Source organism: Euleptes europaea, chromosome 11, assembly GCF_029931775.1.
Source record: "Euleptes europaea isolate rEulEur1 chromosome 11, rEulEur1.hap1, whole genome shotgun sequence".
Lineage (NCBI taxonomy): Eukaryota > Metazoa > Chordata > Lepidosauria > Squamata > Sphaerodactylidae > Euleptes > Euleptes europaea.
In genome coordinates this window covers 21,503,880-21,530,992 of record NC_079322.1, presented here as the reverse complement: position 1 = coordinate 21,530,992, position 27,113 = coordinate 21,503,880, and the positions used below count along the sequence as shown (strand labels likewise).

At 44.3% G+C, this 27,113-nt stretch overlaps 1 protein-coding gene across 1 annotated transcript in view; it reads right to left on the bottom strand.

The window, feature by feature from the left end:
- Positions 1 to 27,113, bottom strand: part of ELMO1 (engulfment and cell motility 1) — a 344,558-nt gene that overhangs the window by 284,080 nt on the left and 33,365 nt on the right. Inside the window, exon 4 of the mRNA XM_056857534.1 lies at positions 10,630 to 10,680. Within this exon, the coding sequence (XP_056713512.1) occupies positions 10,630 to 10,680 (51 nt within the window). The remainder of the gene's footprint in view (positions 1 to 10,629; positions 10,681 to 27,113) is intronic.

The following is a 27,113-nucleotide window of genomic DNA, read 5'->3' as shown; positions in this document are numbered from 1 at the left end:
TTTTGGCTGAAGAACACGCAGAAGATCAGTTCCTGTATAACCATAGGACTTCCTGGTTGAAGGCATGCAGGGGCATTTTCCAGAACCGTGGCTTCGGCTGCAGAGTAAAACAGCGCACCAGAAGAATATGCCAAGCGATCCAAAAGTGCCAAGTCGTAAGTCTCAGGGTGGAGATGATGTTGTTACCCTCTCTCGTCAAGCTTTACTGAGCAACACATGCAAGTACTGGCCCTCTCCAATACCAGGGTTAGGGCACTGATAAGAACGCTGAGGATCCCCATGCTCTTTCTGAAGCAGGATCCCCAAAGCTCATCCATCTGCAGATGGGCCATCAGACAAGGACACTGCACATCTTGCATCCCTCCCGAGCCCACGCTAACCTATTCCTGGGACTCCAGTGACTCACTCACATGACAACAGCAAGGTTAATCCTCAGCAATGTAGCTGCACGGGAGATAGCTGCCACTGATTATGGATCCATTGCAGAAACATGAGTTCATAGTTTCATGAGTCAGTTAATGCGCCCACAGATCGAACTCATGTTGCATTTAGAAGACTGCCCCCGACAGCGCCAGCATGAGAACTCCAGTTCGTCACTAGGATTGCCAGCTCTGGGCTGGAAAATGCCTGGAGATTTTGGGGGTGAGGCCTGGGGAGGGTGGGGTTTGGGGAGGGACCTCATCAGGGTATAATGCCATAGAGTCCACCCTCCAAAGCAGCCACTTTCTTCAGGGGAACTGATCTTGGTTGGCTGGAGATCAATTGCAATAGCAGATCTCGGTACCACCTGGAGGTTGGCAACCCTACATGCTGCTCAGGTACCTCCTCACAGCCTCCTCCTACTCCTGCTGGTCATGCAATAGCTGAGTCGGCAGTTCCAGACAATCAGAAAGACCGCCACAATTTAACCACATTTCAGAACACACAAAGCAACAGAACATATGGTTTCTTTACATATTTATTGTGCCATTTGACTCTGCCTTAAATTTAAAGCTCAGGATTAGTATGGATCATCAAGACCCATTGCTTAAACAATGGTTTATTATTATTCTCCAATCCTCTTCAACTTCCAGAAAAAGCCTACTCATAAAATGGCTCCCCCAGTATAGATTGAGTGGACCATTCCGTTCCATTTGTCGGATGACTGTCTGCCTGTCAAGACAAACTCCCACCAGCTGTACTTTCCTGAATGCACACTATATACACGCATACCTCAGAGATATTGTGGGTTCGATTCCAGATCACTGCAATAATGCGAATGTCGCAATGAAGCAAGTCACACAATTCCCCCCCATGCTTGTAAAAGTAATGTTTACACTATACTGTAGTCTATTAAGTGCAAAATAGCATTATGTCTAAAAAACCCCAATATACTGAAATACTGAAAAATTGGAAATATTGCGAGAATTACCAAAATGTGACACAGAGACACGAAGTGAGCAAATGCTGCTGGAAAAATGGCACCGATAGACTTGCTTGAAAATGCAATATCTGTGAAGTGCAATAAAGAGAACCACAATAAAACAAGGCATGCCTGTATTGAATGGGGGGGGGGGTTCCTGTCAAAATTTCTTTCTTCTGCAGGACTGGAGGCTGACAAACCCCCAATCTATTCTTGCAGTTCTCCAATAGGCTGCCGGGAGCAAGTAACTTTCTGATACTGGTTCCCCTAAGAACCCACTGATCCACTGCAAACAGATTCACATAAACGTATTAAATGTCCAAATATGAAAAATTAGACATATGTTTACAACACTGCAGCGATGGGATTACCAAGACAACGTTCTGCATAAACTTGTTCATATAACAATATGGGAATACAAACATTTTTGAGCAATGTCACAAGCATAGCTTTCATAAATCCTCTTTTGATAGAAATTGCAGTCCTCTTTTGATAGAAAAATATATTTTTCATTAAAAGAAGACTTTTTTCAGCCTTGACTTGGAATTTTTTTACTTTTAGTAACAATGTCATATTTGCTGCGGGGGCTGGCAATCAGAGCGAGGCCACAGCTGATTTTCTAAGGTAACAGGAATGCTGCTCTCATGGGGGGGGGGGGAAGCAGCAACCATGTAAAAGCGCTTTCCCTAGTTTAAATACGCAGTCTGGTCCACGGATGTAATAGGGAATGTAACATCCACATTCCTTCTCCTCCTCAGCGCTGGAAAAAGGAACTTTCAATCTCACTAAAATACCATCCTGTCTCAAAAAGATAACACTTTTCTGATACCCTGTGGAAAAGACCTGCAATTTCAACGTCCCATTGTGATATTTTCACATTCAGAAGCACCATGAAGGAAAGAAAGAAGTTGAAGACGGTTTAAAACGCAGTATTAATTTACGATTACTTCAGTTTGAATTATAACAGCCTTACAAAATATACTCGGATAATTAACAATGTATTGGGGTTTTTTAACACATGGTCAATAGAAACAACCTTTAGAATGACTGCATGAGACATTTTGAAGTTTATGTGTGGGGGGCTCATCTAAGGAACGGACACAAAGGTGATGGACGTAACAGAGGCTTTGCACTACCAGGTAATAATAGGCCCCCATTTTTACCACCATCATCTACCTTTTCCAGAAAGGCTCACTTTTATGTGCAATTCCAAAATGACACAGTGAAATAACAGTTTTCATAGTGTTTTGACAGCTGAGTAACACAAACAATCAAGCAATCATTGACCAGACACACACACAGAGGATTTTGTTTGTAACACATGCTTCATTTCCACGCTTTGAACCCACAATTTTTTTCCTCTGTCGAGAAAAGGGTATTAAGAGCACAAAACAGAGAACTTTTTCCCATTTCAAGAAATTGTTCTTCAAAGCAGGACAAAATTCTTGCCCTGAAAGATGCTTATCGCCTTCTGAAAGCACTGCTTCCTACAATTTACCTGTCTTACGTGTCACAATTTTTAATGGTTTGGATCTAGCAATGCTTGAGTGGAAAGAAACAAGTACTTACCACAGCTTTACTTGCACAAACACTACATTGGCTACGGCACCACTTAGCACTTCAATACAATTTTTAACAAAATAACAATGTGCATATGGAGCAATGGAACATACAACAGTTTGGTGTAATTTCATTTGCTCTTGAAATTGTATCAGAAAAAATAACTTGTGCTACGTCTTCTGCATGGGGATACAATCACTTTGCACAGACAGACAGCAAGGTGTAACTTTAGTGCTTCTGCTTGCACTAAAGAAATCTTCCATGAGACTGAACCCAAAATCTTGGAAATGTAACTTTAATTTTGGGACAATGATTTTAAAATCAACTTCCACCCCCCCCCAAACAAAACCCAAACAAAAATCTCAATTAAATAATGGACATAACTGAATACACACACACACACACACACACACACACACAAGTCAAATGACCATGTGTAAACATTTTAAGTCTTTTCTATTTATTATTAAAATATTTTTGTTCCACTGTTATCTGTATATATAGGCCCATTTTTTGTTTCAAGATACTCGTTATAAAACTGGTTGTTCATAAGAGTTTGATTGTTGATGATTATTTATTATTACTATTTGTTCCATTTTGTGCAATAGTACAAATGGTATTTTTAAAATGCTGATTTCTTAGTCTCAGTGAAAAAGGATCACCTGAAGGATGGATTGAGTTTGCAGATGGAAAAATATTCATAATTGCATTTGTACAATAAGCAGCCTGAGTGTACAGCCAAAAAACGTGTGGTCATTGTACAATTCTGTCATGTACAATTCTGTCATCTTCTCTTTATGAAACAGTATTGACTTTCCATTCTTTTTCCTCTTCTTCAAACATAAGAGAGCTATTCCCTTGAAATTATTGCATGTTGACATATTTTGCTTACTTTCCAAACAGGTGCATGCCTAGGTTTTTCTTTGTTTGCTTTTTTTAAGGAGTTGGGATTTTTAACGTGCACCTGATTTGTCAATCCCTAAAATGCTTTACACTGCACTTGCTACACACACAAAAAGTTTATGTCAGTGACAGAGGCTTTTTGCCTTTACTTTTTACACTTAACCCTGCCCATGCTTCCTGGTGTAGTGTGTAGTGGTTAAGACTGGTGGTTTGGAGCGGTGGACTCTGATCTGGAGAACCGGGTTTGATTCCCCACGCCACATGAGCAGCGGAAGATAAATCTGGTGAACCGGGTTGGTTTCCCCATTCCTCTACCTGAAGCCAGCTGGGTGACCTTGGGATAGTCACAGTTCTCTTTGAAATCTCTCAGCCCCACCTACCTCACAGGGTTGTCTGTTGTGGGGAGGAGAAGGGAAGGTGATTGTAAACCAGTTAGATTCTGCCTTAAGTGGAAGAGAAAGTAGGCATATAAAAACCAACTCTTCTTCTTCATTGTTATCCTTGGCTGTGACCTTCTCACAGCCAGCATTCAACCATCTCACTGGGAGCCCTAATGGATGCTTCACCTTGCAGTTTGATTTCAGCGTTGATTGAGGTCCCTGGAACAGTTTGTGGCAGTGTTGATGCAGACATATGTATTGCTGTTGTCATTAGGATGACACTGGTAGCTCACAGCGCATGGTTGATAGAGCTCCATGCTGAACTCACAAGTACCCACTTGGGCTGCAGTGCCAAATAAGGCGACATCAGCTCATGCTGACTCCTGAACTCCTGCCATGAGACCAGGCGCTCCAGTAATGCTCTGCACATTGACATGCTGAAAGGCAGCATCTGAAAGCATTCGTACATCACTTGAGAACTGGCTGCATTCACACATGCATAATACTTATGGGTTCTTTCTGTGAGCTCATGCTGATTTCCATGATTTCCCCCCCCCTTCAGCAGATCTCTCTTCCTTTCTGTCATCTGCAGCTTCTCTAACACCCACTGCATTCCCTGCTCTGTGATACTGATTGGATGCCTTGACGGCTCAACATGATCCTACCTATTCCAGTGGCACATATTAGCCATCTTTTGTGCACTGGAAATCGGTTCACTGCTGTGTTTGCAGCATGTGGCTGGGATAAAAGTATAGTTTCTGAAAAGGAATCAAAAAACCCATTCGTAAATGCTTTTTTTAAATCCCAGTTTATAGACTGGTAATCTGTCTTCACGTAGCAAGATAGTTCTTAAAGCAACAGAACACACGGTCCTTTGTAAACAGCTTCTTAGCTGTTGTCTGATAAAGAAGAAAAATGGGCTGCATGTCTCACAACTAATGCACACTGCAGTTGTTAGGGAAGATTGTCGCTGATTTCAGCATCAACGGGTGAAGTCAATGAACAAGAGTGTTTTATAAAAAATATCCATGTCCATTTTCATGGAGCATGTGCCTAGCTCTGTCCAATAAACCATCCCTTTACGTATGATGCTCCCATTCAGTGCATGGCATAACCTTGGTGGTGGAAAGTGCTGTCTGGTTGCAGCCATTATGGAGACCCCAGTACGGTTTTCAAAACAAGAGATGTGCAGAGGTGGTTTGCCATTGCCTGACTCTGTATAACAACCCTGGACTTCCTTGGTGGTCTCCCATCCAAACACCAAGGGCCAACTTTGTTTAGCTTCCCAGATCTGATGAGATCAGTCTAGCCTGAGCCATCCAGGTCAGGGTGTAACCTTGACAAGTCTAAACACTTGCTGCCCAACCTAAATCCCAAGAGATCAAGAGACAGGTTGTACAGAAATTGCTAAGTGAACACAAGGTTTTGTGCGTGCATGCAGGGAGGTTTCTTTCTGGACCCACCAACACACCATCTGTCATTTACTTATGCCCAACACTTGCCTTGCAGTGTACGTGGACACACTAAAGTACATTCCACATCGGTACACATTCTCATTTCAGTGACAGTAATACCCTTAATGTGATCGCCGTTGAACTTGTCTGAACAAGAATTAAAGGTGAATGATAAAAAGGATATGTATTGCATAGAGCACAACACACTGCAACTTTTTCAATGTCTAATAAAATGCATTTTTAACAGCATAACCCAGGTAACTGTTGGTTAAGTCAAGTGGAAGACCCAGCAGAGTAAAACTGGCCAAAGTACTCTCTCTCTCTCTCTCTCTCTCTCTCTCTCTCACACACACACACACACACACACACACACACAAACCCCAAGGGTTGAGTAAATATAAACAAATAGACTACCAGTGTTGGTCAGTGCAAATCCCAAACCATGCCTGGGCTTTGTTGTTCATGGGCTAATGATTCCTGTACATATTGGGCACAAGAGAAGAGACACTGGTTGTATGCATGACAGCCAAGAGTATTTTTGAACACACAGAGTAAAGGTAAAGGTCCCCTGTGCAAGCGCTGGGTCATTCCTGATCACATCCCAACATTGACTAGGCAGACTTTGTTTACGGGGTGGTTTGCCAGTGCCTTCCCCAATCATCTTCCCTTTACCCCCAGCAAGCTGGGTGCTCATTTTACCGCCCTCGGAAGGATGGAAGGCTGAGTCAACCTTGAGCAGGCAGAATCTAGTTTTTCCCAATTCTGGAACCCAGCGAGGGCAGAATTCAAACGAAACTGGCATATATTGATGCAAGTATCCGCTAGTCTAGCCCATGACACCCATTCCATGTTTTAATACCCATGCCTCTTAAAATAAAACTGAAAATAACGATTGATGAAGGAATGGAAAGAAAATTAGTGTATCCACAGGGGGGAAAGAAAAAAAGCTGGCAATAGGCCTCAAGCACAGTCTTATGATGGGGACCTAATGAACACACAACATTGAACCCCCTGTTATGTTACACAGATGCATTAGTTACATCCTCCCTACTCGTAAGAGCTGCAGCCATGTGGCTAATCCCCCATAGCCAAGGAAGCAAGCAACAAAGAAGAGCTTCATTCATTACACTCTACACCAAAACTAACTAATGAAAAGTAATCCATTTCATGCTGTCCTTTCATCCTAACAACTCAATTGCACCGCACCAAGGAGCTGACTGACACTTTATTAAAGCACTGGAAGGCTGGAAACAAGCAAACTCTGTCAAAAACTGGTAAGTGTAGAAATGAACTTCATTTTTTTTAATTTATTTATTTATTTATTTTTTAGCCTGCCTGAGCATTAGCAAAACTGTTTAGGCTTGAGTTCTGCAACTGGATTATGCATACCAGCCAAACAAAAATACCAAAACCTCAGGTGTAAATGTTTTCAAGTAAGTAAAAAGGAAATTAACCGGGGAATACAGGAACAAGCTTGTCCAAGGTTACAGACTGAGATATTATCACTAGATCAACTTTGGCTGTAGCTTGCATTGCTAGAGAGATAAAAGGGGTGGGGGATGAAATCCCCCAAAACTGATGACAAACTGTTTGCACAAAATCCAACATCTGAGCATATTGTTTAGCATGCCCAAGAAGCAACCCTACAGCGAGATGAGACATCTGATTTACACACCCACTGGCATGCAAAATGAAAGAACACACTCAAAATATGGTTCCTTCTGAAAGTGCCAGGGTGGAGGTACAAGGCCAAAGTGCACACCGTGGTTGCCACAGGTCCAACCAACCCATTGCTACCAACATCACTTTATAGGGAAAAGTAGCCACTTAAAAACAAGGGGGGGAGCTGTTTTGGCACGGGGAGGGGATGGCCTGGTGCTACCAAAATGGCAACTTTAAACGACTATGCTTCCCTCCAGAATGGCATCGGTGAACGTGGATTGGACCAATGGCTGCTATAACATGTAATTTGGCCCACAGTGGTTAAACTGGAGAGATCTGAGAGGTTAGACCTCCCTATTCTTTGAATTCCAGTGGAGTAACGATGTTAGTCTGAGGCACCAAAAGCAAAGGGGGGGAATTATTGTGACTGTTTATTTATTTTATTTGTATCCTGCCCCTCCCTGGCCAAAGTTGGGCTCAGGACGGCTTACATCATGAACTGCAACAGTAATAAACCATATACAATCCATTTAAATAACAGTGTAGTGATAATAATATTAATAATACATAATGATTCTATTAAAACTCTAAATCTAAAAATACACTCCTCCACATGAGCAGCAGACTCTAATCTGGAGAACTGGGTTTGATTTTCCACTACTACACATGATGGCTGCTGGGTGACCTTGGGCTAGTCACCGTTCTCTCTGAATTCTCTCAGCCCTATCCACGTCACAAGGTGTTTCTTGTGAGGTGCGTGGGGCTGAGAGAAACAAGGTGTTTCTTGTTAGGAGGAAAAAAGAAGGTGACTGTAAGCCATTTTGAGACTCCTTAAAAGTAGAGAAAAGCAAGGTATAAAAACCAACTCTTCTTCTTCTGCACTAATCCATAGGCACCATTCAGTGTAGAAATATCCAACCGGTCAGGAGAGAAGGGCACGGTGGGCAAGAACATCAGAGATGGAGCGATAAGGTGGTATATATTGCAAATAGTCCAGGTGGTATAGGTGATGTAGGGAGGCCAGTTATGATGGAACCATTGCTGCCCTCAACCATAGGGCCTAGAGGAGCAACTCGGTTTTACAGGCCACTGCGGAACTGAACAAGATCCTGCAGGGCCCGGGTCTCATTCGACAGAGCATTCCACCAGGCCAGAGACTCCATGTTGTTTTTCCCTCTGCTATGAAGCTCAATCTGTGACGCTGGGCCAGTCACTCCCCCTCAGCCTAACCTACCTCACAGACTTGCTGTGAAGAGAAAATGGAGCTGGCAATCACATACGCTGCCCTGTAACTCTTTGGAGAAATGTTAGAATAAATACTGAATAAAGTAAAAGCATTAAATAAATATACCATTTTTCTCTCTATCTTGGACTGAGTCCTGAAAACACAGCTTGGCAGGTTTTTGCTGTGGTACAAGCTGAACCAAGAAAAAGCCAGCTGTAGAGGGTAGGGACAGGCTAGTGCCAGTTACCTAAACAACATTGCTCCCTTCTCCAAGAGCAGTTTTTGTATTTTTTTTAACTGTTTATAAAAAAAATTCCTCAACAAGATGAAACACGTGTCTCTCCTGAAAGAAGAGGACACGACAGCCAGGCTAATATATGAGAGGAGGGGCAAGATTGAAGAATTACACCCATCTCTGGCATGGAAAATAACTTGCATGCCAAAAAGCCTTACACTGGATGGGTACATATGTTTGTTTCCCTCATTTCAACACCCCCGCAGTAAGATAATACTAGAACAAACAAATCTGTACATAGTACTAATTTTGAGGCCAGATTCACATTGTGGACAAAGACCCTACTGTGACCATTCTCTGAATTCTACATCTGTCTTTATGCTCATCTACCCTGCAAGATATGGAAAACATTTAGCTATAAACCATGTCAACAGCTCTCATCAATTCCCTATGGTTGTAGAAATTCTTTGGTATGGAATGAGCAGTGCTGTTGAAGTACAACAACAACCTTTAAAAAAAAAAAAAGGTTATGGATGGTAGCCTCCTACATTTGTGCCTGAAGCCAATTCTGAGGAAGAGGCAGAAGGAACTCTGAAGTTAGGCGACAGCTGGAAACATCATACAAGGGATAGAAAATCTACAGAGAGGTCCCTGTTAAAAGACTGGAATTACAAGGACAGATATAGGATGAGAATGTGGAGGACGGAGGGGAAAAAACAAAGATGCGAAAGCAGGAAGTATAGAGTTTCTAAGAACTAAAGGAGGAATGATTCATAGAAAAGATAGAAAGAGCAAAGAAAACGGGGGGAGGGAATCAGGCTGTTCTTGCTGTAACCTAGGAAACTGAGTTTGCCTGCAGAGGTTTCAGAAAGGGAAAAAATCTAGCTTAATAAATAATTACATGAAATTTGCAAATACGGCAGAAGAAATAAACAAAAGGGGTGGATGTATAACGACGCAGTCTCACAAAAATCACAACTCACCCAGCTGTTCGAAAAGCAAAGATAATTCTTGTAAGGAAGTGGTCTGAAGGTGAAGGTGGGGGGAGAACCTGAGGGTTTTGTGAAGTCATTTTATCCTGGTTTCTAAATGCAGTGACATTTAATTATGGAAACCTGTTGGGACCTTATCTTGGTGTGCTGTGTCACTGGAGATAGAATTATCATGGCTGTACTATGGACTTTACTGTCTCTGCCAAGAAAGGAAACTGTGAGGAGGATCACCATGCCCCCGGCATCTCCACAGGACCCCAACCCAGAATAATCAGACATTCACAGATGCTCCAAATACAGAAACCATTGGCCTTTTATGCATGGATGTTTCCCTCACGGTCACCCCTCTCTGACGACTTCGGGTTTTTTATTTTTATTATGCCTGCCGCTTCCAACCATTAGAGGTTGACTAGTTCTCCCCCTGCTTTTCCCTGCATTTTGCCCGCATTTTCAAGGACCTGTTTTATCTCGAATTTGAAAATGCAGGGAAACACAGGGAAATGCAGGGGGAGAGCGAGGCGACTCTGACGGTCGGAAATGACATGCATAATCAATACAAAGACCTGGAGGGGTGACCGTGAGGGAAACAGCCATGCATAGAAGGCTATTGTCTACTAAACAGAGATGTACACAATGTACTTTGAACCAGTTTTTAAAATCCTTATCCCAGGATCTCCCTTGAATAAGTAACATATAAGATCACTGACATAGTAATATGGACTCCCTCCCTTCCTTCAGTGCCATGTAAAACCAAAACCTTATCACCATTGGACAAAGCAAGAAAATCAAGGGAATGCACATATGTCAGCAACTTACTGGTGATGTAGTTAATCGAAGTATCGTTCCATTTTTAATTTCATTACGATTCTGGGGAAAAAGAAAATTCCAATTGTCAGGCATCCATAATTCAAGCTCTTAAAAAATAGAATCAATGTATATAAATCATACAATCAATGTATACACATCATAGAATGAGTGCAGAACAGACAAACTTTGCAGCAGCTATTAGGCATTTCCCATGACACGTGAAAATCATTTTCACTGCTGCTGTATGTGGTATTATTAATAACAGTTACAAGAAAGAACATTGTCAAGGATACAGCTCATTCCACCTGACCGCACTGAGGCAGCTTCTTTATGGCTGTATATTCAGAACAGGATCCCTCTGAATAACGAAAGCAATTACAGGTTTCCTTTCTACAGTCAAAGTTATTCAAAACTGTTATTTTGATCATGGGGGCTCTGGCTTCCATGGACAGGAGCAAGTCATATACATTCCTTCACCTACACACGCGTCAATTTTAAAACTAATCTCTCCCCCCGCCCCCGAATATGCACTAGGAACAGCCTTGGGTGGATCTAAATCACCACACGGAGAGGGAAGTGGGACTTTCCTGCCTCCTTTCTCCTGTTGTAGCCCCTTGAACTCCTTTCAATTCAATTCCTGGGGGTTCAAGAGACCCTAAAGAAAAGCGGGGTAGCAAAATTGCAGTCTGCAGAATATATGTGTGTGTAAAAAAAGGTAAAGGACCCCTGTGCAAGCACTGGGTTATTCCTGACCCATGGGGTGACATCACATCGCAGCGTTTACTAGGCAGACTTTGTTTACGGGGTGGTTTGCCAGTGCCTTCCCCAGTCATCTTCCCTTTACCCCCAGCAAGCTGGGTACTCATTTTACCAACCTCAGAAGGATAGAAGGCTGAGTTAACCTTGAGCCGGCTACCGGAAACCAACTTCCATCAGGATCGAACTCAGGTCATGAGCAGAGCTTAGACTGCAGTACTGCAGCTTACCACTCTGCACCACAGGGCTCCTATTGTGTGTGTACAATCAACAAAAATTGCACCCTCCTACACCAAGAGGAGTGCCACTACATTAGCCTAAGTGTCATTAAACCAGAAGATCGGCACCTTTGGATCCAACCCCTCTGCGGCTTTATCATGGTAGCTGAGCTGTTTGAGAGAAGAAAGGCTCCAGCCTGTGTTCAAAAGCAGATCACCTCATGATGAAGGGCCGTGGCCCAACCCCCACCGACACCCCCGCGTTGGTTTGGGTTTAGGGTTGCCTGGCCACCAGCAGGAGACGGGGGGGAGGGGGCATCAGCAACAGTGTGATGTGACTTCCGGGGGGAAACCAAGAAGTGATGTCACACCTTTCTAGAAATCACCCAAAATGTAAAATTATAGTCTTCAACAATTCCTAGAAGTGACTGCCAAAACCTCTGGGGTTTTCCCCAGATATGACACCACACCATTGGCCCAATGACTATTTTTTAATTTTTTCTTCCACCACTATGACCGGCGGCAGGAAATGAAAGGTGGGAGCGGGGGGAACCCCTGCTGCCTCCCTCCAGGGACTAGCACTCCAACTTGTGAGGGAAAAGCTACAACACAATGCCCATGAGGGCTGTGGGTACCTCCCGTAGTCCAATCAGGAGTGCCTTTTGTGTACATGGACTTTGTGTCCTGTGCAAAGAGTAGCAGAGGACGTTACCAGAGTAAGAAGGAACAACCCTGAGGAACTTCCCCACCTTGTGCTAGAAAAGCTCGTGCAGAGTACAGACACAACCTTTGTGTGCTCTTAACTCAGGGGTGGGGAACCTTTTTTCTGCCAAGGGCCATTTGGATATTTATAACATCATTCGCGGGCCATACAAAATTGTCGTCTCTTCTGCTCCCAGCCCTCTTGTAGTACGGAGGAAATACGTTTCTCCATGGCCCGGGTGGGAGAGGGTTAATACAGTTTCTTGGGCGGTCCTAGCAGCTCCATAGCTAACAACTCTTCTGCAAGGGGGAAAAGGGTTCCTTTTCTCTGCAAAACAAACTCACATCTGCCTCGAATAGAGGCTATTCCTGACCACGGGAGGGGGCGGATCGCCAGTCTTAGATCCTTCTGAGCTAGAGATCTGCCATGACCCACAAAGGGCCAGGACAAATGATTTCGCGGGCCTTAAACGGCCCCCGGGCCTGACGTTCCCCACCCCTGTCTTAACTTGACACGCTCAGGGGCTGAGATTCACACAGCTAACGCTTCCCAAATAATTCATTCTCCTCTTTGAAAGTAAAGAGAATGTCCCAAAGTTTTCATTCAACCCCTATGCTCTGAAGGGAAGTGACGCGAGAACAACAACAATTCTATGATTCTATGAACTGCCCAGAGCTTTCCCTTGCTTCCTAAAAAGGAGGCAAAATAATATTGATGTGCTTTTTCAAAACTCAGTTCCCCTGCAGTGCTTGGCTTCGCAGCCACTGGAGCTACTGATAAATACTTTGAAATCCCCATTCTGTGTAAAAGGCATAAGTAAATTGTGCTGTGAAATCCGACTCTAAACTGACCTCAGTTTGAGTGTGCAGGTCTGCTTAAACCTATCATTAAACATCTGTAAGCACTGCAGAGTTATGTCTCCGGTGCTCTGTTTTCCACAGCTTGCGTTGTGCCATCTTAAAAACCACTGGAACAAGCCATTGAGATTTGATACAACCATTTCACATTCTCACTCAGACACGAAGCGCAAACACTGGAGCTTACATTAAAATGTAAAGGCATCAAAGAGACCCCTGCTTCATTCTGACTATGTGTGTGAGCAGCTATCTCCTTCTAACCACATTAAGGTGGCATTCCAACTCAAAATGAAGGTAGGCCTTCACAGATTATAGCAATCTATCGTTATCCAGTCCAGTACAATGTGCCAAAAGCACAAAACAATAACAATAAATATGTGCAGCCCAGAATTCTGTAGCTTATTTAATGGTATGTTTAACTTCTGATTAAAACAACATTTAATTGTATTTCAACAGTTCCATTAACCTAACACAAGAAAAATAGTTAATCACTGATAATGTAACACATCTGATAACGTGGGTAGTAAATTGTGTAGGTCTGTGTCTCCGTCACAGCTTTTTCAAAGTCATAGCTCTTGATAAATTTAAAGGCACTTTAGGGTTGCCAGGTCCCTTTTCGCCACCGCCGGGAGGTTTTTGGGGCAGAGCCTGAGGAGGCGGGATTTGGGGAGGGACTTCAATGCCGTAGAGTCCAATGGCCAAAGTGGCCATTTTCTTCAGGGGAACTGATCTCTATCAGCTGGAGATCGGTTGTAATAGCAGGAGATCTCCAGCTAGCACCTGGGGGTTGGCAACCCTAATGAGGGGGAAGTTAACCTCCCTCTCTGTGTGGTGCAGCAAGTAGGGGCACCGCTGCCTTTGAAGGGTGAAGTAAACATTGAGATATCCAATCAAGGATCCTCAATGTAGTATTTATCTTGGCTATAAGGCAGCTCTCCCTGTGTAAAAGGAGGGTTAGTAACCGTCTTTGAAAAATTGGGCTCGTATCGCTTGTTGTCCAGTGTGTGGTTGAAAAAGAAAATCTCCAGTGGCACATAACTGCGTAATCACTATCATCAGAGTCAGAGGAAATAGCTGCTCTAATGAAACCAGAGTTAAATTATAACCAATGTCACACCATGACAGAGTAATTAATTTCTTGCGGTTCTTGTGGTTGGGTTCTTTTCTGGGAAGGGTGATAGAAGAGAACCTAGGAGCCAGTGAGCTTCACAGCCACACCTGCACTGGAGGAGGCTACGCCCTGCAACACTCACATGATTTCCAGGGGAAGGGGGTCCTGCTGCCACAAAGCCGGGCCAGGCTTGGCCAGGCTAGGCTACTTAATTTGCTCCTGCCAGAGTGGTCTGCAGTACAATCCTTTCCTTTTGACAAACAATCAAGGGGCAGGGGGTCATCAGGCGATAAGAAGCAAGCCAAAATAAAGAGCTAGTCTCTCTCAGCTGATTACTCTTTACAGTCTTGGAGGAAAGAATAAAAGAGAGAGATGCTCAGTGTTGGTCTAATTTATCAAAAAAAAAAAAAAAAGAGCAAGAGTCCAGTAGCACCTTCAAGACTAACAAAATTTCTGGCAGGGTATGAGCTTTCGTGAGCCACAGCTGACTTCTTCATATATCTAATTTATGGATACATATTATAAACTGCCAAACAGACAAATTACATATTAAACATGTAATGACATTGAAACCTTGTCCACAAAAGTCACAAAAAAAGAGCAACCACACAACAGGTAGCACAAGCACTACTTAAGTTTGCTGTACTTCAGTGAGTCTACAGCTATTATTATACAAGGTTTGATTTTACTGAAGTGACCTAGCAATACTATTCAATTGTGAACGGAATGTGAATACAGGATCGAAGTATTGTTTATTTTTTGTTTGTTTTATTATTTATTTATTATATTTCTAGCCAGCCCGCCCCAGCCAAAACTAGGCTCAGGACAGGGAACAACAATAAAATCACAAGTGTACATATAAATACCAATTAAAACATCATAATGAAATACAAGCTTCCAGATTATTATCCAATTATGAAAATCGATGGCACACAACCTTACCATGGTACCCTCTGTGGCAAAAGACGTCATAGCCAAGCAGGCCACCACAAAAGATATTTATCGCAGAAGAACGAAAATGTCCATTTTGTCCAGATCAAATAGACTCCCTAGCCCACATTGTTTTAGCATGTCCACGAAATAATATTGCACAAAATAAATATATCACTCCCTGGATGGAACAGCTAAAGACACTTTCTGAGAAGCGAATACTGCGTTATCTGCTGTCAAGTAGATTGGTCAATTGCGTCAGAGATGTGGCAACTTTTCTCTTTACAGTGTCAAGGAAACATTAAATTTCATTTCCCCTTTTTAAAGTGTGAAATGGTTGATGAATAGCCAATGGCTGTTAAATCTAGGGAAAGGAAAAGACATTTATCAACTGTAAAAGACATTGTGGTAAGAATAAACCATTGCCAGGGTCAATATGCAACCTGTCCCAAGATCAGGGGCAGATAGACGCATACCTGTGCTCATGTTAGGCCATGCACAGGGCAGGTGATATGAGGCTGGCTAGCTTGGGGCCACATGCCCCCCAGAACATGGCAGCACACCCTTAGTTGAGCAAGGAGGCAGAGGCAGCCCACAGGGCATGGGTTCGCATGAACACACATGAAGCTGCCTTATATTGAATCAGACCATTGGTCCATCAAGATCAGGATTGCCTACTCAGACTGGCAACGGCTCTCAAGGGTCTCAGTTAGAGGTCTTTCACATCACCTACCACCTGATCCTTTTAACAGAAGATGCTGGGGACTGAACCTGGGGATTGACATTCTACATGCCAAGCAGATGCTGGAGATTGACCTTCTACATGCCAAGCAGATGCTCTGTCACTGAGCCACGTCCCCTTCCACAAGGGTCTCCATGGTGAATGCCAAGTTGGGACTTCATAAGGGCAGCCGGCAGCAAATGGGGCTGGAAAAGGCAAGGAAATCGAGACAGGAAGTTCTCCTAGGACAGGGGTCGGCAAACTCATTAGTCAAAAGAGCCAAATATCAACAGTACAATGATTGAGATTTCTTTTGAGAGCCAAATTTCTTAAACTTAAACTATATAGGTAGGTACACTGTTTATTAACTTAATAAACTTTAATTAAAGTTTTAAGTCTTAATTAACCTATAGGTACACTGAATAAAACTTGATATCATACTTAATAGTGATCTTATTTATTGATAAAAATTAAATTGTAAGTCCCTGCCATTTCCCCCTCCCCGTCTGGAGGCCTGGACTACCGCCATAAAAGCCTATTGGTAGACCTGGCCTCCGGCTGAGTCCCATTGGGAGGCCAGGTCTACCCATTGGCTTTCTTGGCAGTAGACCTGGCCTCCGGAGGCCCATAGAAGCCAATTGGTAGACCTGGCCTCTGAAGGGGGACTTTTTCCCCTCCTCGGAGTCCAGATCTACTGCCAAGAAAGCCAGTGGGTAGACATGGCCTCCCAATGGGACTCAGCCGGAGGCCAGGTCTACCAAAGGAAGCCCGCCCCGCCCAACAGCTGATAGGCGAGCGGGGGGGGGCAGGAACCGCCGAGCCACCCGCCCAGCAATTGCACGGCTAGAGGGGAGGGGAGGCTTTAGCCTCCCAACCATTGAGGGAAAGGGAAAGGGGGACCTGGCCATTCTCCACGGCGGGGGGGGGGGAGAGACAGCGCGCCCGCTCGTCTGCTCTCTCGCGCTTGCTCGCTCTCTCGCTCTCTCTCAGGCGCGCCGGCTCCACAGCCCGGCTGCCGGCGCGAGCGGGCGCGAGAACAGGGGCTCCGAACCAAGTTCGGAGAGACGCACTCAATGGGCCAAGGAGCCGCATGCGGCTCGGGAGCCACAGTTTGCAGACCCCTGTCCTAGGAGGACAGAGGGGAGTGCAGAAAAACCAACTCTCTGACATGCCCAGTGGTAACCCTGTATGCTAAGAGGCTGGATAAAGACTTGTTGATTCAGCAACTTGGGCAGCTGTTTTGTCCTTCTGCTCCCAAGAATTCTACTAGCTTGCAATGACACGCATACCACTGCCAAGGTTGCTGTGGCCAGCAACCTTATCCCACCCCATGTCCAGACTGGTCCCATCTACAGACATAAGAACAACGTTGATGAGTGAAGGAATGCTGAAATGCACAGCAAATACTGAAGACAAATAAATGTTCCATCATACGGGATCAGCCCAACCCCACATTAAAATCTACAAGACCCAAATCCCCCACATTTATATGCTATATCAATGTAGCATCAGTAAGAACCAGAGTGTATATACCAGTGGCTTACACAGACAGACTGGTGAGCTAGAAAGGGCCTGGGCTCAAATCTCTCCTCTTCCGTAATACCATTCGAAGGTATCAGATCAGCGGCCTTCAACCCACAAATTGTGACCTTCCCCTGTGACTGGATTCCATGCTCCTCCAAAACCCTGATGTCCTGAAACAGACTGACTCATGACACTCAATTTCTTGGCTGCTTTTTGGAAGTACCTGCTGCTAGTGTGCATGTACAGAGAGCAGGGGTGTGATAACTCCTGCTTCTCTTTGCATGAACACTGAGAGGAGCATCTGGATGGCAAGGCAAGACCACTTAGTGGTGGAAAAGACTAACGCTTGGCTTGTTCCTCACTACCACACACCTCCTGATCCGTGGCTTGATTTTCCTGTGCCCAGCTCTCTTGGTCTGCTACCCACAGTCCTGGCCTTGACATCAGAGATGTCAAAATTACTCTTCTCATCACATGACTCTGATGTCAGGGGCCTGCAGCTCAGTTGGTCTCAGGTAGGGAAACATTGAAGACCATCGCCTTAGACAATCTCCAGTTTCAGTGCAAAATGAGCAGCTGTGTGCAAATGAGCATTTAGGCATAACTTGATGATAACTTTTGGCATATTTTCAAAGCGGCCGTTAAATAATAAACTACAGACAGCATAACAGCCTTATCTTTACCAGACAGCAGACAAATTAAATGATAGTTGTGAGGACATACAGGAAAGTGTGGAATCAATGAAATAATAAAAAGTTCTTATAGAAGAGTATGAATCACAACTGAATTAAAAAAAGGTGTTTCTGTCTTTGCCTTTCCACATGGGCAGACTCTCTGTTAAATCTAAGAACCTGCCAAATAAATCATTGAGGGGTAAGGCATTATGCCTGGCCAAGAAGAAAAGTCTTCAAAAGATTGGAATGGTTAAGACTTCCAGATAATCTGGAAGCACTGGAAAAGATGGGGAGCTCCATCCCCAGAAAGAGGGACAATCTACCATCCTTCAGATTTGGCCCCTTATGAGCAATACTGAATAATAATACTCAGCTTCCATACAATATTTTGGAAGGGTTATTGAAATATTGCAGAAACCATGCTTTGAACACTCCAAAGAGCTATAAAAATGCTAAGTATTATTACTATTGTTACAGCCACCACTGTGGTATCAGATGTCATCTCACAACAGCATGCCCCTTGTGGTTCCACAGCAACCAATAACAAAAAGTCTGAAATCAACAAGGGTAAACAGGGGCTTACTAAACATTTCCTATGCGTGCCATCGGAACGCATCTGAAAGCATCAGCTTTCTAAGGCAATAGGCCAGCCAAAGCCTAAGTGGAAATATTTGTTCTCCAATTAAAAATCCAATTTTGTTTCTCCATTCCCAAACAATTACTTAAGAGCCTGCAAGGAAACATTCCATAAGAGAACAATTAAACCAAAGGGATGTTCTGCATTAAACTGAATGAAACCACATTCAGCATGTCTGTTAATTTCAATGGATGTGTTTATACAGATCTAATCTCTCTATTTAAACCCAAGGAAATCAAGGATGTGGGATTAAGGGTTGTGCTGTGGCATCAAATTCTCGTTTCTTCTCAGTACATACTCTCCCCCAAAAGGGTCATTCTCTTTTAAAATAATGGTTAAGCGTCTCTGGTTTGACACATTCAGATGTAAAGAGCCACAGTATCTGCAAGGAATTCAAATGTTCCATCATGCTCCCATTAAGCAAATAATTCATACGCTGGTTGTTTAATCAGATCAACACACAACAATTTGGTTTTTTTAACCTGTACACGCCTTTCCTCCCCCAAAAATAACTGGACCCCACATCTGACTCCGAGTATGATGCTGCAGGTTGAATCCAGGCTAAATTTTTCAGTGGCAGAATGAAACTCTCCTGCCTCCCCCTCTCACTGCAGCCTGCTCGTCTCAATGAAATGCTGAGAGAAGGGTGGCATAGGGACCCTGAGGAATGACATGGGAGGGGGGCTGCAGCAGGAAGGGGGAATCAATGGAAGTGGCAGCTTTAATCTAGATCCAACCTCAAATTTTGAAAGAGAACGTTCTGAAGCAGCCTCCTTTTATCGTAATGAATATGTCACTGCAGGGAAGCAGCAGATTTTCACCCCCAGCGGCTAAAGCAACTACGTTAAAAGGAAAAGAAATACTGAAGGCATTTTATATTCAATATACATGTTAAGTAATGTGGGACATTCAGAGGCATGAGGCTAATTCCCTCTGATGCATGGGGCCCTTCCTCATAGCTTCTATATATCAGGCATCATTACCAAGGGAACAGAGAAATCACAGAGGCTGGAAACAGCTTCCAAAACTCCCTGTTCAATCCGGAGCTTCAGTATCTTCCAGAAGAAGAGCAAGATATATTTATTCAGACAGGTGTCTGGAAACTATTGAAATATGAAACAGCACACTTGGCCAGATACTGCAAGTGAGGGCCAGGGAAAACCTGAGTTTGGTACCAACTACTTAAATCCTACAAAGCAGCTAGTCTAATGTGGGCCTTGCTCAATTTTTGGTATTCAGAGAGGCAAAGGTACACAATACCAGAGGTCAACAACAAGAATTCAAAAAGAAAAAAGAACTTTACAAAAGTTGTGTGTAAAATTTATGAAAAGTGGAATGCAAAAATAATTAAATTTGTGTCACAATATGACAGACAATTCATCAGTACATCAGTATCAAACACGTGAAAAAACTTTTTATAAAGTCACACATCCTTTCCTTCTTTGCTCCTATGACCCATAGGTCCTGAGCAGTTATTTCTTAGAGGAAAATATGATGGAGAGATATTTGGCCATGGCCAATGTTATATTTGAATCTCTATACATCAGCAAAAAGGAGACTATTTTGTCTCTTGCTATGGGGGCAGGAGTTCTCGCCAATATGGGGGTAATCCATTCATCTCGGTGGTGTTTAGAGAGGGGGCATTCCATCATTTTATGAGATAATGTGTCAATTTTCTTTGAACTGCATGAGCAAAGTCTGTCAGAATATGTTAGATTTCTATATCTTCCCTTTAATACTGCTGAGAGTGCAGCATTTAGACGGGCGAGCATAAAGGCTCTTCGGAAGGAAGGGACTGTCAGATTGTAAAGGTATAGTGGAGTTAGCAAAGGGGGAGGAATGGAACCTTGAACACTTACCGAGAAGGTTCCTTCTGCTCTGAGTTGCACGGGCATCTTGAAAAGCTGGGTGATTCTCGTCTGCTGCTCAGGGAGGCAGGAGTTAAAAGTTTTGGCTTCCTGTCTCCTGACGTGAATCTCTAGTTACTTCCAGTTTTACTATTGACAAGCTAAAAACAATGGTCAGGATAACAGCTTAACTCTACTTAACTTTGTATAACCTTACAACTGTAAAGAGACAATTGAGTGTCGTAACTGTAGAAACATACATATAACAAACAGCGTTAAAAGAAAAAATGCAACATAAGAGATGGAGAAGGAGGCCTTAGATGGCTATTTCTCTTTTTCTTACTTAAATTTCTGGCTATTTTGAAGTCAGTCATGGTATGGGTTGAGCCCAGCCATGTTGAGTAGAACTTGCAGATGATGAGCTGTCGCTTCATGGGTGGGCAAGATGCCCTTGCAATTCAAAGCAGAAGGAACCTTTTTGGTAAGTGTTCAAGGTTCCATTCCCGCTCTGAGTGCAGGGCATCTTGAAAAGCTGGGATGTCCAAGAGCTTTATTGCTGGGTGGGAACTAATCCTCATCATCTCCCACCACTTGTTGTAACACTCGTCTGCCAAAGGCTGCGTCTGCCAAGGCGTAGGTGTTTATACGATAGTGTTTGACAAACGTCGAGAGGGAGGACCAGGTTGCGGCCTTACAGGTTTCGTTGATAGGGGCTTGTTTATTGAATGCCGCTGTAGTGGACGCACTTTGGGTAGAATGGGCCGTGATTCCCTGTAGCACGGGTAGGCCCGCAGACTGGTAGGCTCGTATGATGCATTGCCAGATGACAGCGCTAATGGCTGGTCGTGACATCTTTCGGCCTTTGCCCGGAGCCAATATGGAAATGAAGAGGGAATCTGACTGCCGTATGGAAGCAGTTCTGGGGATGTAGATCCTGAGAGCTCTCCGCAGATTCAGAGTGTGCCACTCCTTTTGCTTCGCATTTGACGGATTAGGGCAGAACGAAGGAAGATGTAATTCCTGGACCCTGTGGAAAGAGATATCCACTTTGGGAACAAAGGTGGGGTCGGGTCGTAGCACTACCTTGTCTCTGTGGAAAACGCAAAGCTCTTTTCGAATGGAAAGGGCCCCAAGTTCCAAAACTCTCCAGGCTGACGTGATGGCTGTCAGGAACAGTGTTTTCATTCTCAGAAAACGTATGGGGACTTCTCTTAATGGTTCAAAGGGTGGTCTCGTCAATGCATTGAGGACCACATTCAATTGCCACGTTGGAAAACGATGAACAACCGGCGGGTTGATCTGAGTCGCCCCCTTTAGGAATGCCCATATCTGTGGATGGTTGGCCAGTGGGAAACCTTCTAGGACGGGAACGACGGTGGATATTGCAGAAATCTGCTTTCTTAACGTGGTGGCTTTTAATTTTTGACGTACTCTGTCTTGTAAGAAGTTTAGGAGTTGAGGAAGAGATGGAGACACTGGTTCGACTGATTTTCTTTTACACCAAAGAGCGAATGCTTTCCATGTAAAGTTATAAATTTGTTTGGTGTTGGTGACGTCTGGCTTCCAAGATGGTGTTGGTGACGTCTGTGCTTAGGCCCAGGGCTAGCAGCCTGCCCCTTTCAATTTCCAGGCGGTTAGTCTGTACCAGTCTTGGCTCGGGTGTAACAAGGACCCTGATGCAGAAGATCCTGGAGGATAGGAAGACGCCACGGATGTTGTTGTGGCATTTCCAACAAGGCTGGATACCATGGTCGATGTGGCCAGTCGGGAGCGATCAAGATCACAGTTGCTTGTTCTGACCTGATCTTCCTTATGACTCTTGGGAGGATAGGTAGGGGAGGGAACGCATATAGGACTCCTTGTGGCCATGGTGACAGGTGGGCATCTATTCTCTCCGCTTGAGGATGAAGGTAGCGAGAGAAGAATCGAGGGAGTTGGTGGTTCTGGCCCGAGGCAAACAGGTCTACTGAGGGCTTTCCCATTTTCTCCATCACCATGTTGAATGCGTATGGAGAGAGAGCCCATTCCCCCTCGTCTGTTGAGTGCCGACTGAGCCCGTCCGCTTGCACGTTTAATGTACCTTGGATGTGCTCCGCTGTTAACAACCATAGGTGTTGTTCCGCCCATAGCAAAATCTTTTCTGCTTCTTGGTGGAGGGAAGAGGATTTTGACCCCCCCTGACGGTTCAGATGTGCCTTTGTTGACACATTGTCGGTGCAAATGAGAACGTGCTTGTCCTGAAGCAGATATTGGAAGCTTCGGAGGGCTAGGTAGACTGCCCGCATTTCCAGGATACTGATGCAGCAAGATCTTTCCTCTGTGCACCAGGTACCTGGGAGAGTGTTCCCTCTATGGTGGCTCCCCAACCTTCCAAGGACACATCTGTGAACACCTGGGTCGGTTCGTCATGCAGGTATGGCTGTCCTCTTAGGAGGTTTTGTTTGTTGGCCCACCAGGCTAGGCTTGACTTTACTTTGGCTGACATCTTGATGGTCATGTCTACCTTGTGTGTAATGTGAAGTTGATAAGGTTGTAACATCCACTGGAGCGGTCTCGCGTGAAAACGTGCCCAAGGTACCACTCCCAGGCACAAAATCATTAGTCCTTGTAGTCGGGCCATTGCCATGATCCTGACTGTTTTGGATCTGGCTGTTGACTTGGCTAGAAGTGATATCTTTTGAGCTTTGTCCTCTGGGAGCGATAATGAATTGATGGTGGAGTCTATTATGACCCCCAGATGTTGGATCCTCTGATGAGGTACCAGCTGGCTCTTTCCCATATTTATCAGGTATCCGTGCTCCTCTAGGACTGTGATTACCCATTCTGTGTGTAACTTGGACAACTTCTCTGAGGGGGCACACATCAGGATGTCATCCAAGTAGGGGTGCAATTGTATTCCTTTCCTTCTTAGAAGTGCCACGACGGAGATCAGGATCTTTGAAAAAACCCTGGGGATCCTCTGATGAGGTACCAGCTGGCTCTTTCCCATATTTATCAGGTATCAGTGCTCCTCTAGGACCGTGATTACCCATTTTGTGTGTAGCTTGGGCAACTTCTCTGAGGGGGCACACACCAGGATGTCGTCCAAGTATGGGTGCAGTTGTATTCCTTTCCTTTAGAAATGCCACAACGAAGATCAGGATCTTCGAAAAAACCCTGGGGGCTGATTTTAACCCAAAAGGAAGGGCCTTGAATTGGTAATGGGCATCCATGTGTGCAAAGCATAGGAATTTGCGGTGTGAATCGTGTATGGGAACGTGCATGTCAGCCTCGGTTAGATCAATGGACATCATAAAGGTGTTCGGGCGAAGAGCTTCTACAATGGAGCGGACTGTTTCCATCCTAAAGCGTCTCGATTGTACATACCAATTCAGGTACTTCAAATCCATGGCCCTCCAATCCCCCGATCTTTTGGGGACCGTGAAGAATATTGAATATATTCCCTTTGATTTTTTTTTTTTTTTTTTTGCAGGAACAGTTTCTACGGCTCCTATCTGGGAAAGGTGAGATAGGGAGTCCATCGTCCGAGCGTGCTTCTCCTGTCGATGGGATCGTGGAGACTGAAGGAAGCGGTCCTGAGGTAAATTGGAAAATTCTATCAGGTAGCCCTGTTGGATTACCTGAAGTACCCAAGCATCTGGTTGGGAATGAATCCAGTGTGGAAGGAACTCCTGTAAACATCCTCCCACTGCCAGTAGACTGGAGTCACTGCTTGTTGTTCTTGAAAGACTTGTCGGACCTGTCATTGCGGAAGGAATGCTGTGTGCCTCTTCCTCCGAAGTGACGAAAGGAGCCTCTGGGGTTCCAAGAAAATCGCCTCTGCCCCTGCCTGAACCCTGGCAGGGTGTGAAAGGATCGAAATGGCTGAGAGGATTGTGAGTATCGGTACTCTCTGCGCTTGTTATGTGGCATCTTCACCTTGTCCTTTATTTGTGTCAGCATGGCGTCGAGCCTCTCTCCAAACAGCTTCTTACCTCGGTATGGATGGGCTAGCAGAGCCGCCTTGGCTCGGAAGTCTATCTGCCATGGTCTCAACCACAGAGCCCAGCGTCCAAAGAAGCATCAGCCAAAAAGGAAGAAGCTTTTAAAATTTTCGACAGACCCTCTGTCACCCTCTTATCTGGGCTGGGAACCAGCTGAACTACTTTCTTGGCCCAAACAATAGAGGCTCTAGCCATAATGGCTGCTGTAATGTTGGCCCTAATGGATAAATGCAGATGTCTCATGCACCTTGCGTGAGTGAAGTTCTGCCCTTTTATCTAACTGATCCCGAATAGATCCAACTTCATCTTCTGGTATTATGTCATTATATTGCATGGCTGCCACAGGGCCATCTACTACTGGCAGCTTCAACATTTCCAAGGCATAGGGAGCCGTGTCATATAGCCTTCTGGTGCTAGCTGAGAATTATCTATTGGATGTGGGATTATCCCACTCTGCTTCGATGACCCTCTCAAAATGCTCAGGAAGTGGTACTTTCCTATTTTAAAAGTGGTATTGTAGAAAATATTCTTTCTTTCCCTTGCATCCTGACTTACTCTTGGGCTCAGTAGGTGTGTCAGGGTCATCAGTCAAGTCAAGGGCAAACATAGCTTTTGCCAGTAAGGACTGGAAATCATCAGGGGAGAAAAGCCTTGGCTGTTCTTCCTGTGCAATTGAAGCCTCTTCATCAGAGACAACTTCCCCTTCTTCCCTCACTTCTTCACTGGAGTCCTGACCCACAGAAAGACAGTCCTCTACACTCTGTGCCTCATTTGGTATGTAAGGGGCTTTCATTACTGCTTTTGTGGGCCATTGCATGCTTTCAGCAGAGTAGCTGCAACAAGGTTCCGCTGCAGTAGCATTTGCTAAAACCTGGGCATGCAAAGGGGAAATAGTTACAGATGCAGCATAACATGGGACCATAGAATAACCTGGAGGAGGCATAGGGAATTGCATGGCTTGTATAGCCTTAAAGTGGTCTTGCAAGCCCAACCGAACATATTGGACACTTCCTTGCGAGTAAAGGTGTTTTTACTCACTGTTGCGTTGCCTGCAACCCTCAGGTTTGGAGCTTCATCAAAATGTTCCCCGCCAGTCTGCTGAGCAGCCTGACGGTGCAGGGCGAGGTTGTGGTCGCTGTCAGAAAGAAAACCCACGTCGTCCCCCTTTGTATTTGCAGCGGAGGCCATTTTAAGGGCTCCTTCTTCCAAGGAAGAAAGACAGAGATTTTTGAGAAAGGGCGGGTTAAGGTTAGATGAGGCTTTGGAGGGTATTATAGTAAGGGTCCAAGTAAGACTAGGGTAGACTAGAATAGGATAGGCTAAATATAGATAGAAGAAGACTTTCCTAACGCTCACTAATCTAGCAGCGGCTAGAGATACGTGCTCTCCCCAGCAAGGAAGGAGGAAAACTGGAAGTAACTGGAGATTCACGTCAGGAGACAGGAAGCCAAAACTTTTAACTCCTGCCTCCCCGAGCAGCAGACAAGAATCACCCAGCTTTTCAAAATGCCCTGCACTCAGAGCGGGAATGCCAAAGAATTGAGTTGAACATACTCTCCGGGCACACATTGTAGAACTAATCACACATCAAAAACTGCATTCATAATCTATATAAATAAAAATGTAAATGTTCATTTGTTCAAAATCTTAAATCACCGAAAGTTCTTCACCGATTGCTTTGAAATTTTTACACAACGTTGCATTCGAATACGCGCGTGTTTTTATATACCTATATTATATAGATGTCACACCTGTGACAGGTAAAAACATGTTTTTTTTAAAAAAATAGCGTCATCTGTTGGACGTCAAACGCTATCTTCTTAGATACACCAGGAGGAACTGGTAAAACGTTCCTAATTAGACTGATTCTGGCAGCAATGCGATCCCAAAATGACATAGCCTTAGCTCTTGCGTCGTCCGGAATAGCTGCAACATTGCTACCAGGTGGAAGAACTGCTCATTCCGCTTTGAAATTGCCATTGAACATGCAATTCATTGAAACTCCCACGTGCAACATTTCCAAAGCATCCGGCATGGGAAAAGTATTGCAGAAATGCACACTTATTGTTTGGGATGAATGCACAATGACGCACAAGAAATCGCTCAAGGCTCTTGATCGATCATTGCAAGATTTGTGTGGAAACATCAGACCATTTGGGAACGCATTAATATTGCTTGCAGGAGATTTCAGGCAAACATTACCTGTAATTCCTCGATCGACACCAGCGGATGAAATAAATGCTTGCTGAAATATTCTACTTTGTGGCGACACGTAAAGAAATTAAACATAGTAGAAACGTGCGCTTTCTCTTTTCTTTCTTTTCCATTTCACCAGACTGGGCCACAGCAACGCGTGGCCGGGTACCGCTAGTAAGTAATAATTCTTAACAAAGTCTTAATTCTTCAAGCCACACAGCAAAATTACAACAAGGAGACAGGAATGCCAGCTTACAGGGAAAATCTGAGTTTGGGACCAACTACTGAAATCCTACAAAGCAGCTAGTCTGATGTGGGCCTTGCTCAATTTTTGGT